Source organism: Larimichthys crocea, chromosome XXIII, assembly GCF_000972845.2.
Source record: "Larimichthys crocea isolate SSNF chromosome XXIII, L_crocea_2.0, whole genome shotgun sequence".
In the NCBI taxonomy this organism is placed as follows: Eukaryota; Metazoa; Chordata; class Actinopteri; family Sciaenidae; genus Larimichthys; species Larimichthys crocea.
The window spans coordinates 17,426,094-17,443,527 of NC_040033.1; the positions used below are offsets into that span (position 1 = coordinate 17,426,094).

A 17,434-nucleotide genomic window follows, 5' to 3' on the forward strand; every position below is an offset into this window, starting at 1 on the left:
ATATTGGTCATGTTATCTGTTTGTTTTCGTGTATGGATTCAAACGGTGACGGACAAGAAGAGGCGCGCTTCTTACTGTAACCCACTCCTTGTGACTTTCTAATCCTTTTTATTGGACCACAGGGGTACATAAGACCTCGTGGCGCAACGGTAGCGCGTCTGACTCCAGATCAGAAGGTTGCGTGTTCAAATCACGTCGGGGTCAAACCTTTTCAAATGCAACATTCTGAAGGATATGACCACAGCATTCATATGAGATGGAAATATGTACTAAGAAATTATCCAGTGCATCATAATATGTCAAGCATGTTTGGCCATAACTCCTCCCATTGTCATACTAAAATTTTCATTTTGGGTTAAAACATTTTTTTTTGTCAACCTTATAGCCTAGTATTTTTCAGATTGTAATTTGTATTTGGTTGCATATTGCATGAAGTATAAAAAACAATATGTACCACACATTTCCACTAAGACTGATGCTCCTTACATTTAGCATAGTAATCCATCTCTGTGACTGATTCCTGTGTTTGCACAGGGGGAGAAAAAAAACAATAAAAGTGCAAATAGACAGTTTAATTACATTTAAATTATATACGCATTGTTTCATTTCATCCATACATCAGATTGCAATGAGACCGCTTAATAAAACAACTCAGGGTTTGAAAAGTGCCATGGGTGAGTGACGATGTTGACGATACAAGGGAGAGATTGGACCATGTGACTTTTATGTCTCATAATTAGTGACGTTAATTTTAAAACCATTGACCCTGACATGATTAGACGCAGCTTTCTGCACTACTGTTGCACTACAAGATCATTTCTTGTGATATTTTAGGTATCTGGGGTTATAAGAAGAGTTCTGTGCAACAATAAATAGAACTACACTATTTATGTGAACAATAAGCTCAAAATCCAGAGACACAAATATTCATATAAACAACATTCATATCCGATACCATCCAGGGCAAAAAACAACTCACTGCAACAATGTGTTTGTCCTATTTTGTGTGTATTGCTCAGATCACATAATTTGTTGTCATTTCACATCAGCGTCCATCAAGATGAGCGTACACTCACCCAGGGCCATGTCAGTCAAGTGACATAAGAGTTTGAATCTGAATATTTAGTTAGATTAAGACTAAAATCACAGACCTACGGGCAGCATTAACCATGACAGCCTCTTTTTATTGTCTGTTTCCCTCATTCTTCCTGCTTCAATGTTTCATATTAGTGTCGATTGTTCCATTTTCCCCCACAATGTTTCTGATTTATCCATCTAGTCTGTAAACAGGATCGTCAGCCAAACTTTAGCAGTGTGTTAGAGTGTTAGAGACTCGCATCCCATTGGACCTGTTAACATGCTGCTAAAGATGAAACCTTTACTGTGCTGGAGCTGACCCAACAGTATAACACAGTCCACAGTGCCAGAGTCGTGTTTTTCCTCCCTGATATTTTTCAGATGGGCTCAGTGGTGCAGAGTTAACTTGACAGAGATGTATTAATCCCATATTAGAATGCATATCTCCATATTATTTAGTCTGTTGAATTAGCCACTCTGTACAAATGTTCGTTTGTTTTAATCCTGCAAGAAGTTTCAACAGTTTACAAGAACAGTAAGTGAAAGTGTGACCATATATTGCTGCTGTCCAGTGACTTATAAAACCATAAACCGATCAATGAATAAGAAAAACTACAGTTTGACCAGGTCCAAGGACACAGGACTCATAATTTCCCTCTGTCCAGTTAAACTTGGACCTACCACCTATTGACTTACTTCCTCTGCTTCCCCTTTGTGCTTATTATTTCTAATAAAACAAGGGTGGTGACCAAAGCCAGTTTACTGGCACGATTTCATAGGATGTGTGGGTATTAAAACCTGTCACGGTATGAAATTGATGCCCCCCTGTCAGGTAAGTACCCCTAAAATGATCTATAGTATGAATAAAACGATATTATCAGAGAAGGAATCAGCCAACAGTCACAGCTTCATGACATTGTTTTTACTGTGAACCAATAAACCGGCTGCTGGATTGTGGCAGTTTGAATTTACTGTTGCTGGGAAGAAAACGTTAATCTTCTCCCTGTTTTGAACTGTGTAAGAGAGAGTCGAGTGTAATTGTGAGTGTCCACTCCAAAATATCCATTATCACTGGACTGTGTTCGCACAAACACATCTTCCACAGAAAGTGTATGCAAAACAGCAACTGGCAGCATTTGCAAATCCATGAAATCCATGAGTGCTAAGGCCATGCTAACACCACCCTCAGTGTTCACAGCGTACACCGGGCCCAATCCCCACAAACACAGCAATTAAAGGCTCTGGGGCTTAATCCCAACAAAGAAGATTCCTGGAGAGAGGACGAGGTGTAATACTTTTAAAGACCTGCAGATGGGGCCTTTCAGCTTTCAGAAATACTAGTATGGCGCAACCATGAAGCTCTTTTTAACACAGCAGGATTGGAGGAGTCTGTCAGTGAATAAGACAAACACTATATGAATTATAAATGGTCAGAATGCACACAAACACAAAAATACTCAAAAAACACCTGGGATCCAGCGGTCATAACACAACAATTAAAACCAAGAGCAGATCCTGATGTTCGTTTGAGGCTTAGCAGCTTAAAGTCTTACTCCGATGTTCATGTTCTGGTGCATTAGTCAGGGTTACGGTTAGAATGTGGGGTTACATTGCCTTGAGCTATTCGCGATTTGTTTCCAGGTGCAGTCAAAGTGCACAAGTAACAGTTGCTAAAAGCAACAATTATGGAAACCGTAATAAGTCCTACTTATTGCATGTGCCTTTGCTACAATTGGTCAGTACCAACTAATTCCTGTATCTGTGTGTGCAGACTCACATGAAGTCATCTGGTGGTGAACAATGGTGAAATACATAGAAGTTACAAAACACTGATGTCAATTATCTCACATCTGCCTCTTGAATATAAGAAAGATTACAGAAGATAGTGACTATAGTGAAGTTCTGCAAGGTAACAAAAGCTATTTTAAAACATCTCAAAGTCGCAAATAACAACTTTAATCTTAAAATCAGCTGTTAAGAACCAACATATTTTTTTAGAAATGTTATTTTATTTTGAGCTTTCTGTGTATATCATATGAAATGTCCCTAAGGCCATCAATATCTTTATAATTTGCTTCAGAATTAAGATTTTTTGGATAGTTATTACTATCATTGAGGCCATCGTCTGATGGTTATTTACGAGCCATTGTTTCAGGGCCTCTGCTGTAGCCAGCAGACATCCGGAAAACAGGTAACGGATATCCAGGCCAAGGCTTCCTCTGCAGTCTAATTAGTGACTTGATACATGACAATGATGAGAAAAACACATTTCTGCTCATCTCTATATCTATGACAGATATCTTTGTATGAATACAGATAACTTTATAGAAAAAAAGCTTGCTTGTTTTCTCCGAGAGCTATCGGCATCTTTTGCTCTCGACAAGAACTGTTGCAACCAAAGTCCACTCAAACACGGCCGGTCAATACTTCTCAGACTGCAAATGGAAACCAGAGGACTTCCAGAAGAGGTATGTTTTGAAAGATTAAACAAGCACTAGCTGCATAGGGGTTGACCCTGACGTGATTTGAACACGCAACCTTCTGATCTGGAGTCAGACGCGCTACCATTGCGCCACAAGGTCCCAGATGTTCAGATATATGACATCAAATCCATCTGTGCCTTAGCTGAGTGATGTGGAAAGGGAACAGTAAGACTTGAACATACAAAATGACCTGGTGGACCTCTCTCCTCTCACCAGAAAGAGAATAGTGAGTAATAATTCCAGTAAGTCCATCTAACAAAGTACGTTTCATGTGTCTTATAGCATGTTCCTAGTCCACATGTTAACCAACAATATGTGTGACTCATAAAAGATGCCTCAGGATGCCTTTCATAGAGGTATGAAGAAAGGTGGTGGAGGTAGATGAAGGATGTGGTAAAATGACACATCTATGAATGACTCTGCATACATACAGGATATATGTACAGGCAGTGTTGAATTCTCCGGTGGTGAAGTAAGTGTGCGATGACAGAGGGATGTGTCAGGAATGACCTCCCCCACTCCTGGGACCATGTTGGAGCATGTCTGCCATGAAAGTAACACCTCACTGTCAGCTACAACACACACATGCACGCTGATGAAGATACAGATAGAAATGCACTTTGTTTATCATGTTCCATCTGTGCTGATGCCTCTGCTGATTTTCAAAAAAAATGTGGAACAAACAAACAAACAAACATTTTGTTGTGTACACACTCAATGGAGTCAACAAACAGGTTTCAGGCATGTTGGATTTGAACAAACCAGTAGCAGAAAGAAAAACTGTCCTGGACTTCACCCTTCAAACTAACTCTAATTGCACTTCTCCCAAACTGTAGTGCACCACACACAACCACACATTTCCATAACTGGCTGTCTCGCTCCTCCTCCCTGCATTCCTGATGTGCAGTGGACATACTGCATTTCAGGCTCGGGACTCATCTTACTGAAGCAGTTTAGGGTAAATGAGTGACTTGGTTTACTGGGAGAAGCTTTGATAGTCTGTAACAAACTTTTAAACTGATGGCCAATTTGGATCACAAACAGCACTAAAAATGAAACAGTTTGACTATTTCATCTTCTTTCAAATGTTGCCAGATATGATGTCAAATAAATAAAAACGCTGTGGTATCATATGGTCCTATGAGAAACGTCAGTTACACCACATTAGTACTGATGAGTGTAGGCTTCACGTAACTGTTGTTGACCTTGACGTGATTTGAATAAGTGTGTGTATGTGGGCAAGACATGTCATACTTTCAGTATAAGACACAAACACTTGTTGAGGGTGTGGACCCATGGCTTGACTCTGACGTGATCTGAAGACGCGTCCTTCAGATCTGGAGGCAGATGTGCTACCATTGGCCACAAGGTCAAGGACAACACATTAAACTGCCCTGATTGTATAGTATAGTATAGTATAGTATAGTATAGTATAGTATAGTATAGTATAGTATAGTATAGTATAGTATAGTATAGTATAGTATAGTATAATATAGTATAGTATAGTATAGTATAGTATAGTATAGTATAGTATAGTATAGTATAGTATAGTATAGTATAGTATAGTATAGTATAGTATAGTATAGTATAGTATAGTATAGTATAGTATAGTATAGTATAGTATAGTATAGTATAGTATAGTATAGTATAGTATAGTATAGTATAGTATAGTATAGTATAGTATAGTATAGTATAGTATAGTATAGTATAGTATAGTATAGTATAGTATAGTATAGTATAGTATAGTATAGTATAGTATAGTATAGTATAGTATAGTACAGTATAGTATAGTATAGTATAGTATAGTACAGTACAGTACAGTACAGTATAGTATAGTATAGTATAGTACAGTACAGTACAGTATAGTACAGTATAGTATAGTATAGTATAGTACAGTACAGTATAGTATAGTATAGTATAGTATAGTATAGTATAGTATAGTACAGTTTGGGGGTTGTCTATCTTGTCCTGTGTTCACTCATTTAGACTGCATTAGGTGATAAAGAATAAGACCTGCAGGGAGTGAGTGAAGCTCTACAGAATGGTTGCAGCTTTTATCAGTAAACTGGGTCACATCGTAGATCCAGTCCAAGGCTGATTTCTCATTTTGCACTGCAGGTCAATAATTTAGTCATATACACAACATTTATGCTTTACAATTTGTGGCATGCTCAGTTAAATGTAGACTCAGGTCCGTCTGAACATATGTATGACTTTTGCAACTGGCCCTGCTGGGTAGTTTGTCTCCTCCGGTCTCAGACTCGACTTCACGCGTTCACATTGACATTCAGTCTGCGAATGTGTTCCATGTGCTGAATCATCCAGGCAGTCATGGATAAATCAAATTCAAGTGTGCAAACATGTGCAATACATGTTGCAATAGACTTGCATTACTTAACCTGAGTCTGGGTTTGCCAATCTTACCTAACCATGACTCCCAAGCACACAAATCTCCATATAATAAGATCCAGAGGAGGCAGGTACAGTAGATATGCACCAGGACACAAGTTTCATCTGTCTTTAACTGTATTTCTGCCAGACCTTGCTGCTCTATTACTGAGTGAACATCTAGTGAGTAAAGCAAGTGGTTGCTGCCCTGGCTAAATTAAGACTAACAAACTTGATGACTTCAAGTGATGTTGGTGTGGACCCATTACATGACCTTGACGTGATTTGAACACGCAGCCTTCTGATCTGGAGTCAGACGCGCTACCGTTGCGCCACAAGGTCTGAGTATATATATTTTACATTAAATGAATTGCTGTCCTGAATGATTTCTACAGAAAAAAATATTAATCAAATTCTGCAATAATAAAAATCACATAGTGGAGCTTGTACCACGTGGGCTGGGTCCTCTCTGCAGTGGTTCTGGTTTGATTCTGACCTGGGCCTTTTGCTGCAAGTTGTCTCTCTCCTGTCTTTTCCTGTTTGTCTCCAGTTGTCACCATCTAAAAATGCAGAAATTGTAGCAAAATAAAAAAATAAGAAAAAGTAGAAGAGTGAGCAGTAATTACTTAATGGGACTGTGGTTTGTGTGTATGTGTGTAGGTTGATCGGGCCCACATGTAACACCCAGGGACACTCTAATTAACTTCCTAGCTTCAGTATAAGTCAGGTAAAATTGTTACAGGTGCAGATTCACCTTGACATGATTTGAACATGCAGCCTTCTGATCTGGAGTCAGACACGCTACCTTTGCGCCACAAAATCTGAAAATTTAAGATAATTTATGTAAAATTCATTGCTGCCCTCCCTGAATGATGTCTAAAAAATAGACAGTAAGACCCCATCCATCCATCCATCCATCATCTGTAACCGCTTACCCTTAGGTGCTAAGAGTAATAATAAGTAATACAACATCACCTTGTGGGCCTTGTACACCATTGCAGGTAAGTATATTTTTTCATTTCAGTATAAGTCATGTATAAATGGCACTAATACAGTATGTACACAATGGTTGACCATAAATGATTTCTAAAGAACATAATTAATCAAATTCTGTAATAATAAAAAAAATCACCTGGTGGAGCTGGTACCATGTATCTGGCTCCTCTTTGCAGTGGTTCTGGTTTGATGTGCATGTGAACTATAGCAATGCTCTTGCCTTAATAAACTTTATAATTTCAGAACAAGTCAGGTATAATTGTCATCAGTGGGGAAACACTATCTGACCTTGACGTGATTTGAACACGCAGCCTTCTGATCTGGAGTCAGACGCGCTACCGTTGCGCCACAAGGTCTGAAGAGTGAGGGTAAATAACATCAAATGCATCACTGTCCTGATTAAACAATGTGTATAGAAAAGGAATCGTCAGACAGTAATGCGAGACCCTGCTACTGTGTTACTGAGTGAACTTGTATAGAGTGAAACAAGTGTGATTTTGAATTATGCCTCAAACCATTGTACCTGGCCCTGGATTGGCAAAGATTGCCAACATCCAAGACTGTATTTGGACAGCTCACATGGTGGAGCTTGTAACATGTTGCAGTGATTCTGATATGACTGATTACCTGCTGGGACACCTTGATGTGGCCCACAGGTGATGTACAGACAGATATGCTGTTGCAAGCTATATTGCTATATTTTGTAATTTCAGTATAAGTCAGGTATAAACAGTACCTAACTTTGACGTGATTTGAACACACAGCCTTCAGATCTGGAGTCAGACGCGCTACCATTGCGCCACAAGGTCTGAAGTTTTCACATAGTTTATGTAAATTTCATTGCTGCCCTCACCTGAATGACCTCTATAAAATGGGTAGTAAGACTCCCTCCAGCCATCATCATCTGTAACCACTTATCCTTAGGTGCTAAGACTCACTCATAATTTCAGTATAAGTCATGTATAAATGGCACCAATATGTAGACAAGAGTTGACCCTGACGTGATTTGAACACGCAGCCTTCTGATCTGGAGTCAGATGCGCTACCGTTGCGCCACAAGGTCTAGGAACAAAGTGTACGTTACAATAAATGAATTGCAATTGTAATAAAAAAATAAAAAAATCACCTGGTGGAGCTTGTACCACGTATCTGGGTCCTCTCTGCAGTGGTTCTGGTTTGATTCTGCCCGAGGCCCTTTGCTGCTAGTTGTCTCATCCCTCTCTCTGCTTTTCTTCTCTCTGAACAAATGTCACTTTGCAAATAAAGCAGAAATGGAATGGAATGAAAAAGATTCGCAGGAGTCTATTAAAACTGATTACTTTGTGTGACTGTGGTAACGTGTGTGGAGGGGCTTGATGGGGCCACATGTGAACTGTATGATAAATATAGTTAATAAACTTCCTAGTTCCAGTATAAGCCAGGTATAACTAGTATTCTTTTTGATTGACCTTGACGTGATTTGAACACACAGCTTTCTGATCTTGAGTCAGAGGCACGACCATTGCATGACAACGACTGCAGACTGAGGCAAAAACACATCAAATGCGTCACTGCCCTGTGTGTACAGTGTCTAAACTAAATGAAGTCAGACTCAGTAATACAAAATCACCTGGTAGAGCTTGTAAAATGTATCTGCTGGGTCCTTTCTGCAGTGGTTCTGGTTTGATTGATGAAGAAATGAAGATACTGAAGAGTAAGTGCAGTTTAGGAACGATACTTACTGAATGGGACTGTGGCCCATGTGTGTATAGGGAGTGCAGGTAGATGGGGGTCATGTGTAACAAACATGCTGAAACCTTGGTTTTAATACATTTCTTAACTTCTCTATAAGCTATTTGGATAGATTGACCTTGACGTGATTTGAACACGCAGCCTTCTGATCTGGAGTCAGACGCGCTACCGTTGCGCCACAAGGTCTGGCAACATGGGGTAAAATACATCAAATGCTGTGGTGACCTGCCTGAATTATGCCTAAAAAACATCAAATGCTGTGGTGACCTGCCTGAATTATGCCTAAAAAAAGGAAAATTAAGATACATTAATACAAAATCACCTAGTAGAGCTCTCCGGAGCGGTCTCTGTGGCCTAACATGGACTGAGGTTTCAGGGTACATTCCCAGGTCTTAATATGCTGTCACCTTACTACTATGTCTGATTCCCCCCCCTTGGTGCATGTAACTATATAAACTTTCTGTGTGTGTGTGTGTGTGTGTATTATATATTTGTAACTCATTATCTGACCCTTTGAAATGAATAAATATGCTTTTAAAAATCACCTGGTAGAGTTTATAACATGTATGTGGGCTGGGTGGTTTGGGTTGGATCCAGCCCCTTTCTGATGGTGGTCTTTTTTCTCTCTGTCCTGCCATTACTGTGTCTCTTCAGCTGTCACTATGAATAAAGAAGACATGTAAAAAAGGATAAATATCCAAATAAACACAAAGAAGAGCCTTTTTAATACTAGTAAACACTGTGGATAACTGTTCAACTCTTTGGGTTACTGTGGTGGATGGTTTGGGTTGGCGGGTGGCTGATGACTGGATGGAGCCCACAGCTGGTTTACGCCCATGGATAATCTTGCAGGTTAATCTGGCTCTAACTTTATGGTTTTATGGTCCCTCTGTAGTATTTACACTATAACCACTGCCAACATTGAAATTAAAAATGCGGATTCAAGAATATTTCAGCAGTCATTATCTCTGTTTAATCACCTTGACAATGTGAAATGAAAAAGTCTGCCTTTATTCTACAACATTTCCATGACACCAGACCACGACTCGACAAAAACAATATCCAAATCCAGGTCTTACGCAACTTTCTACGATAAGAAAGTGAATTTCGGCGGGTTCGCCCTCAGCTGTGAGCTGCATTGTATTGTTTGGTGTTGGAAACATTCTTAGAGCCTGCTCTAACATGTGGGCGCACTCGCAGTGTCAGTCCAGTTGTGCGCTCTCGCTGGAGAGGCTTTTTGTTGGGAAGTTTCTGTAAGTGAGTCAACACGGCACAGGGAGGACGCCACCCAGCCCTGTCGCTGGATCTAATGCTGGGCTTTTTTTCTTGTCCTCCGAGGACACAGGACACAACGACAACTTCACTCCGAACCTCTTCACAACGACTGTGGATTTAGTTTTTCACCTTGGCGCAGCGGGGATGTTTTTAGGCGTTTTGACGCGGCTTTTTCCTCACTGGAATTAACGCGGCGGAGGAGAAATGAAAGTGACGGTTTGTTTCGGGAGGACCCGGGTGGTCGTTCCGTGTGGGGATGGGAATGTAAAAGTCCTCAACCTTATCGAACAAGCAGCCATGAGATATAAAAAGGCGATCGCAAAGGTAAGACTCTCCCCAAAGGCTCACTCCGCCCTGCCCCGGTGTGCTTTTGTAACATTTCGCTCTGTGTGCGCGGAGCTGCATGCTGCATCCACACTGGAGCCTCAACATGGCGCTTTTCACGGGCTAAGAAAGAGGGAGAGAGTGGGCAGAAGAGAGCCTGTTGAGTTGGAGCCAGTGGGGACCCCCAGGGGCCCCCTGTTGGAGGCAGAGTGGGGACAAGTTTTTATTGTGGGTTCAAAGGAGATGCTCAAGAGTGTTGACTTAAATCGTGTTTGTATTTTCTGCACAAGTAATCTGAAAAGTTGTGAAGCAGATGGATCCTTTCTGCTCTGCTGTGTGTGTGAGGAAAAAGTTCAGGAGAAGCTGGAATTGTTCATATTCAATATTTGTTGAATTGGAGTTCATCCAGCGAGTGTGTGTGTGGAGGAGCGAGCATGAAACAGGAACAGAATAACCTGTGCTTGGGTGTAGTTGTGCCAACATTTAAATATAACAGACAGTTGTGCAAATAGAATGACAAACGATCTATTAAAACACTACCGCATGTACATTACAGATCCAAGTTGGATGATTAGTTAGTTCCAGAGTAACAAATGGCGTTTACTATCACGTTAATTCACTGTGTGTGTATTCATGTCTCTATATCCCAACACAGTTGGTCGGTTTTATGGAAAAAGTGGTAAAAAGCCAATGGGATGACTTCCCTGTCTCGTGATGCTCTGTACTTATTGCCCTTTGCAATTACACTCACAATCACAAAAAAAGTTCATCCAAAATTCATCTGCTAACTGATGGAACGCATGACTGTGTGAAACCCCCTTGCCAAATTTGAATGAGGCCCGTTCAGGACACTGATTGCTTTTCCCTTTGTGGGTTTCTAGTGGCTGCGCTTTAAAGCCCATTAAATGACTAATGAATGAATTGAAGTTTGGTACTGTTTCCATGGTTAGTGACAGCACTTTCTCCTCTTTGCCAGTGGGTGGTATTACCATTGGAGTCACGTTAATGCTGAAGCTTCTCTCTTCAAGGATTTGGAATATCTTGATGAACCCACGCTGGTCTTTGCCAAGTTGTTTCCTTTCTGTGTTTTAGCTTTGAAAAGCCCACAATCCTCTTTCTTTTATTTCTATTAGATAGGTTACAGAAAGATCCATGATGGTGATTCATTTCACACCTGTATGCCCGGTTCTATAGTGACGGATAAAATACCTTTGACTTCCTGGATAAGAGTTTGACTGTTGCGTCTGTTGTGTAGTGGATTTTACCACAGAAGGCAAACAGTGACGAAGTAGGTCAACATTAACACTCATTCTTGAAGAGCACTTCCTCCTTAGATACACACGAGCAGTCGCGCGCACACACACATTCACTCCTCTGTTTACCCGTGCATGATGGTTTTTCATGGTTCAGCAGAATAGAGGCGACTGGTCCATTGATCAGTGCAGTGATACTGTAAATGTAGAAGTGCAGGCTTTCCCTCTGGAGAACACTTGGCTCTGGATCAACACTAACTACTGTGTCACAAGCCACCCAAGACCTTCGGACTACAGGAAAATGACTCACACATGGGTCACTTTGAGTTTTTATAATATTCTTATAATATTATATTGTACTGCTTTAACCTGTGATATAAAAGTTCTTTTTTATGGCTGCTATTAGCTTCTGTGGCATGCAGATAACACACCATGCAATGTGTATCTGAATGCAGAAAAACAGAATTTATCACTTTTGCCATAAAAAAGCATATACATCATCTATAATTCATCTGAGACAGCAGTCAGCTTCAGCGATTCAGCTTTAGCATGAAGAACAGAGAAACAAAGAAAGGTAAAAAATAAAAAAAAGGCATCTGACACGAGTCAGAAACCTCAGATTGCAAAAGCACATTCTGTATCTGATGAGTGTTTAATAAAAAGTGTCGGTGTTGCTGGTTCAGATTTGTGTGGGATGTGGACAGCATGCAGGAATAAGTTGTTGAGTACATTTTTTTTTCCAAGATCAAAATGCATTGCTGAATTGACTTACTTTGGTTTTTTAATGCTTTTATTTTGTATTTTTTTAAGACACCTGACTTATGTTGGTGATGACATCACCAACATCATCACTGCTACTTGGACCCTCATGGGAAAATTACATTTGAATGATTGACCACACCATGCATCACTCTCCTGAACTCAATGTTTATCTTGTGAGGAACTAACTCATTCTATTAAATGTCAAGACCATGATTTAAACAGGCAAAGAGGTAAACTAGTAAAAAAATGACACCATTGAAGCTGTTTTATGAGGAACAGCTAAAATACAGGGTGTGGGACACAAGCTGTACACGCCTTTGTTTTCTACATTTTTACATTCTGATTGGTCAGGGAAAAGCCTACATGCTGACACGTGTTACCATGGTTACCCAACGGTTTGCACTGATACGGTATGTTGCTTATACAGGTCACATTTAAGTTAGCTTTCTTGACACTCCATGGCCAAAATATCGATCTAATAGCACCATTGAACGCACCAGAGCTCATCTATACCAAAGCAGTGACGTTAAATGTGAAAGAAAAGAAGTAATGGCTTTTGCTGCTGTCCTCAATTCACATTCACTTTTTAGTTTTTCTGATTTGTGTGGAGACAGACAGATAAAATATTATATGCACACCCTGTACTTCCTGCTTGAGCTGAAAACTCTTCAGCAACTACTTCACGTACGCCTCTTCTCTATCTTCCTCCTCTATACTTACAGCTGATCTCACCTCCACCTACATTCCGCCTCACTCTAAAGACTTTATCTTCCTCTTTATTATACCAGAGCCATCTTGGGTTGCAAAGATATTTGCCGCATGGAAATTCGGTGACGCTTTTCCCTCTTGCTCTTAGTTGCCTGCAATATCAGCGGTCTGTGAAATTAAACTTATTCTCCTCTCTGATTTAGCGCTGTTGAATTAGCTGAGCTCCATCAGACAGTGTGAGATGTGCTGGTGTACCTGATCTTCTCTGGGGACTCTCGAGGCATTTGTCACAGTCTTAGGAGGATCAGGAAGTCTGCATCAATCACCCACTCAAGCACCATTAGCTTCAGAGTCATTGTGGTCCATAGTATGCACAGTCATGAAGGATTAAGCTTCTCATCCTGCTTTTCTGTTCCCAATGCTGTTGCCTTTAGCACTTGGCCAGTCAAGTAATAACTGAGTATTCACCACATTTTTAGTCATGTAAGCAAGACTAACATGAAGATGTTATTTTGTGGGCTTTCTTGTTGGCATGCAAAACACCACGTAGACGTGACTGTGATATTCAAATCTTTACTCATCCTCTTGCAGTCTGGTTTCACTCGCATCTGGTTCAGTGTCAAAAACAAAACAAAAGGAATACTCAGCCTTGATCTATAATTTGTGACTGCAACCCTTTGAAGAGATACATCTCTAGATCTTATTTGTCTCCTAATTTCCCACAGCTATACTCAACCTAAATGTACACTAAATCCCAAAAGCACATAATTGCCCCTTTCACTCAAAATTCTACACATTCAGTCTTGTAGATATGTCACAGCAGAGTCAAGTTGTTAAAAGACACAGATGTAGAATATCCTGAGGGGACAGCACAGTTAGGCAAAGTCCCATATTTCTGCAGCATGTAGTGAGCATGTTCCCCGTGGTTCTGGGATGTCTGTAGACAAGTCTATGACAATGATTTATCTATCTTTATGACCCATATGGATTCATATGACATCAAACACTAAGTGGTAAAAGACCAGTGTGGTGTGTCCACTTCAACTAAAACAAAGTACCAATTGGACTCCTTTAGAGTTGGTGAAATCAGTGGCATTACTGGTAGGACGTTTGTGCACCATTTGTCTGTCTTTAACATAAAATAGCAGTTCTACCATACCCTGATTGGAACGTCTCTAAGAAACACTGTTTAGTGTTTACTCTACTATTCCCTAAGGAACATTTAGACTTTAGCCCTGTTATTGTCATCATATCATTCCTCTGTACTGCACCACACTACAAGGCCTCTACCAAAAACATAGTACAATTCATCAAGGCGAAATCTCCAACTTCTAAAGTGACTCCTAACTTAATAAAAATTAAGAGTAACTGATAATTCAGCCTTCAAAGCAATAGTTAGGAAATTACGGAAAGTTTCTCTTATTCTTATATGTTTGTTACATATGATGCTGGTAGCCAGTTAGGTCACTTAAGCATAAACTCTGCTATCACAAATGGTCTAAGTGGCTCAAATGGATAAGCTAACCAGCTGCTGGTGTCATATTTAGCGTTAGGTCGAACAACTGCTCTCTGTCAAATTATTCCTTGAAAACTTTCAGTCTTCCACAAAATGGATATATTTGCTGACGGACAACCAAAGCAGTAAATCTGTTCCTTGACGCACTACACGCCTAGCAGGCTGACCCCTGTCCTGGCTCCTTGTCAGTTCAAAGCAAATTGGCTGCTGAGTAACTTTTAGTCATACCTGATAAGAAACAAACACATTGTGGGAAAAGCAGATCCCTTTAACAGGAGAACTCAGGTTAGGCACTTTTCTGCCGCAGGGCAAAACGTTAGACAAGGTAGCATCTGTTTGTGCGGTAATGTTTGAAGCACCAAATGATTTCAGTTTGCAGGAAAAATGAAAGACAAGGCACCCTCCAAAACACATGTTAGAGATATTTGTTTCTGTCAAGGCATTTTCAAAGAAGGGCCGTGCAGTGCTGTTATTTAGATAATTACAACTTCTTATTTTGCATCTGTAATGACCAGTTTAATTTGCTTCCAAACACACTGCTTCATACACCACTTGCTTATTCTGAGAATCATCAGCCTACTAAAAGAACAACTAGAGTATTTAACCCTCATCTATTCTCAGGTAAGGACCTAATGAGCCAGTATGGAAACACACTGCAAAGAGAAAATGGGACGTGGAACTTGAAGGGTTGTCAGTGATCATCAGATAAATGCACTCAGCAGCTCGTTGCTTATGTAATAGAGAGGAGCTGTATATGAGTAGGAATATTACTGTTGTGGAAGACAATTGGGGGATTATCATGTGAGCGGGCTGTACTAGGCTGAACTAAAGGCCCTGTAGGATGATCGGACCCAACGTGATTGATGGTAACTGAGTACGAGTGGGCCTAAAGTTCAGCTGTGGTCAAGCAGCAGTGATTTAGCTCTACCACAGCAGGGAAAGCAGAGGAGAATTGTGGACTTAATAACCTCATGTTGTATTCTCCTCTTGCTTGCTCTGTTTCCCATCCTTTTTTATTTTTGTTGTCTTCCAGCCGACTGAACAGTGCCCTTGCTTTCGTGCTGAGTCCTTCCAGGGGAATTCTTGCCTGCCAGTCTCTAAGTAAAACATCATACAGCCACTGCTCCAAAAGTCAGGAGTTGAAGTTTGCCCAAGCATCCAGAAAAGATGTTCAGTACCCCTAGCCTGCCGTGATACTCATTCACCATCAATCTGTGGAGTCATTTTCTGATTTCAGTTTCTTGGTAAAAAATGGTAAATTGGAACTAACTTCAGGTGCGATATGCAATGTCAAAAATATGCAGAAATAATAGAACATGAAGTAGTATTTTCAGAAAAACAGACTGCAGAATAGCCTGTAATTTTGCATGGAGGCTGGTAACATGTTTATAGTGGTATACAGTCATGACAGTAAATGAAGAAGCAGACTAGCAGTTAAATACCATTCTAAAAATGTAGAAGAGAAATCTTAAAAGAAGTACTGGAGGGTAAGTATAGTTCAGTCAGTGCAGATTTATATACACAGTCTATAAGTAGTAGGACAATGACACATCTTTTTGTTATTTTGGTTCTCGAGCCGAGCACATATGTAGTTGGAATGTAACAGTGTCTTTGAGGTTAACGTGGTGAAATGTGATCTTGGATGTACAGTGCAGGACTGGTGGACAATGAAGCACAATGACTGTGACGATCAAAGTCGGCCACTTGACCTGGCAACAATCCTAAAACAAGCAAGAAGTGATGTTGGCTGCAGTGCAGGGAAAATATCAAGTGTCCAATATCTCTGGGTTGGAGACTTATGTCTGACGTTGCAAAGGATTTGTAACCAGATATTAAACATTAAAGTTAATTGGGGACTGTGTACAAAAAGGTCTACGTATCTTTGACTTTTCAGACATTATAGATATAAATGCCCTCAATTTAAAGCTGAAAGTTTGCAATATCATTTTATAACTTAATTAGAAACCGAGTGTACTGCCATACAGAGCCAAGACAATAAATACGTCTATACTACAATGTATATTCCACTACAGACTTTGCATATGGGTCATGTCGAGGAGAACCTGAGAGTACTTGCACAACAACCGGTTTGTCTGACTGACTAAACAACTGTCTGGCAGGCTTCCCTACTCACGTGGATGGCACCAAGGACAATGACATCACAGAGCGTCTCTCTCTTCGGGTTTGAACTAAGATGACTTCAGGGCTTCCCTGCGGGGTGACACGTATCTCAGGTGTACACGCAGGTGCTGATAAAGTTTGAGTTTATTGAAATAGTTACATATAATTATACAAGTACAATCATGCTGAAATGTATTTCACATGCTAGGGAGGGGACACGCATGCATGCAAAGCTGAGAGCAACTTCTAGGTCCCGATTGAAAGTATTGAGCTTGAATGTGACACACAAAGCTTAGAGAATGTCTGGCAGTAACTGCTAAACACAGCAATGCTAACAGGCCACATGCTATAACCCTATCTGCCAAAGTCTGAGTATGCCATGGCCATGCCAAGCTTTTGCGTATTTTGTTTTCCGGCTGCATTTATTCTGAATTGGGGCATTCAGGGCCAGGGTCAGTTCTGTTGTCAGTGTTGATTTGGTTTTAATAGTTGATACTTATTTTTTGTTGTTTCTTTTTTTGGTTTGCTGTGTTTATCGGCTGCCCTTGGAGCTACATAACAGAAATTCCTCTCAGAGTTTAGCAGGACTTGAGGCAGTGTGGGAAGAAGCATATTTGTGAGTGTATTTGCATTCATGGACGTTCTATGTAGGTTTGTGTGTGTATGTGTGTGTGTGTCTTGTTCAACGATATTTTCCTTCAGAGATAACGTGACTCCATTCAGACATAGCTCAGTCTGACCTCGCTGATGTATCAAACATGAGCGTTTGATTGCTGCTGTGCTTGTGTTTTCCTCTCTCA

At 40.4% G+C, this 17,434-nt stretch overlaps 1 protein-coding gene and 6 non-coding genes across 7 annotated transcripts in view; 2 read left to right on the forward strand and 5 right to left on the reverse strand.

The window, feature by feature from the left end:
- Positions 1-132: 132 nt before the first annotated feature.
- trnaw-cca (transfer RNA tryptophan (anticodon CCA)) lies at positions 133-204 on the forward strand. Its single transcript has one exon. It is a non-coding gene; the product is annotated as a tRNA-Trp (tRNA).
- A 3,383-nt stretch (positions 205-3,587) lies between these two features.
- On the reverse strand, positions 3,588-3,659 carry trnaw-cca (transfer RNA tryptophan (anticodon CCA)). The gene has a single exon. It is a non-coding gene; the product is annotated as a tRNA-Trp (tRNA).
- Positions 3,660-6,218: 2,559 nt separating this feature from the next.
- On the reverse strand, positions 6,219-6,290 carry trnaw-cca (transfer RNA tryptophan (anticodon CCA)). The gene has a single exon. It is a non-coding gene; the product is annotated as a tRNA-Trp (tRNA).
- Positions 6,291-7,228: 938 nt separating this feature from the next.
- trnaw-cca (transfer RNA tryptophan (anticodon CCA)) lies at positions 7,229-7,300 on the reverse strand. Its single transcript has one exon. It is a non-coding gene; the product is annotated as a tRNA-Trp (tRNA).
- Positions 7,301-7,935: 635 nt separating this feature from the next.
- On the reverse strand, positions 7,936-8,007 carry trnaw-cca (transfer RNA tryptophan (anticodon CCA)). The gene has a single exon. It is a non-coding gene; the product is annotated as a tRNA-Trp (tRNA).
- A 782-nt stretch (positions 8,008-8,789) lies between these two features.
- trnaw-cca (transfer RNA tryptophan (anticodon CCA)) lies at positions 8,790-8,861 on the reverse strand. The gene has a single exon. It is a non-coding gene; the product is annotated as a tRNA-Trp (tRNA).
- A 952-nt stretch (positions 8,862-9,813) lies between these two features.
- LOC104922457 (partitioning defective 3 homolog) overlaps positions 9,814-17,434 on the forward strand; it is a 327,327-nt gene continuing 319,706 nt past the window's right edge. The window contains exon 1 of the mRNA XM_027274131.1: positions 9,814-10,274. Within this exon, the coding sequence (XP_027129932.1) occupies positions 10,155-10,274 (120 nt within the window). The 5' untranslated portion in view covers positions 9,814-10,154. The remainder of the gene's footprint in view (positions 10,275-17,434) is intronic.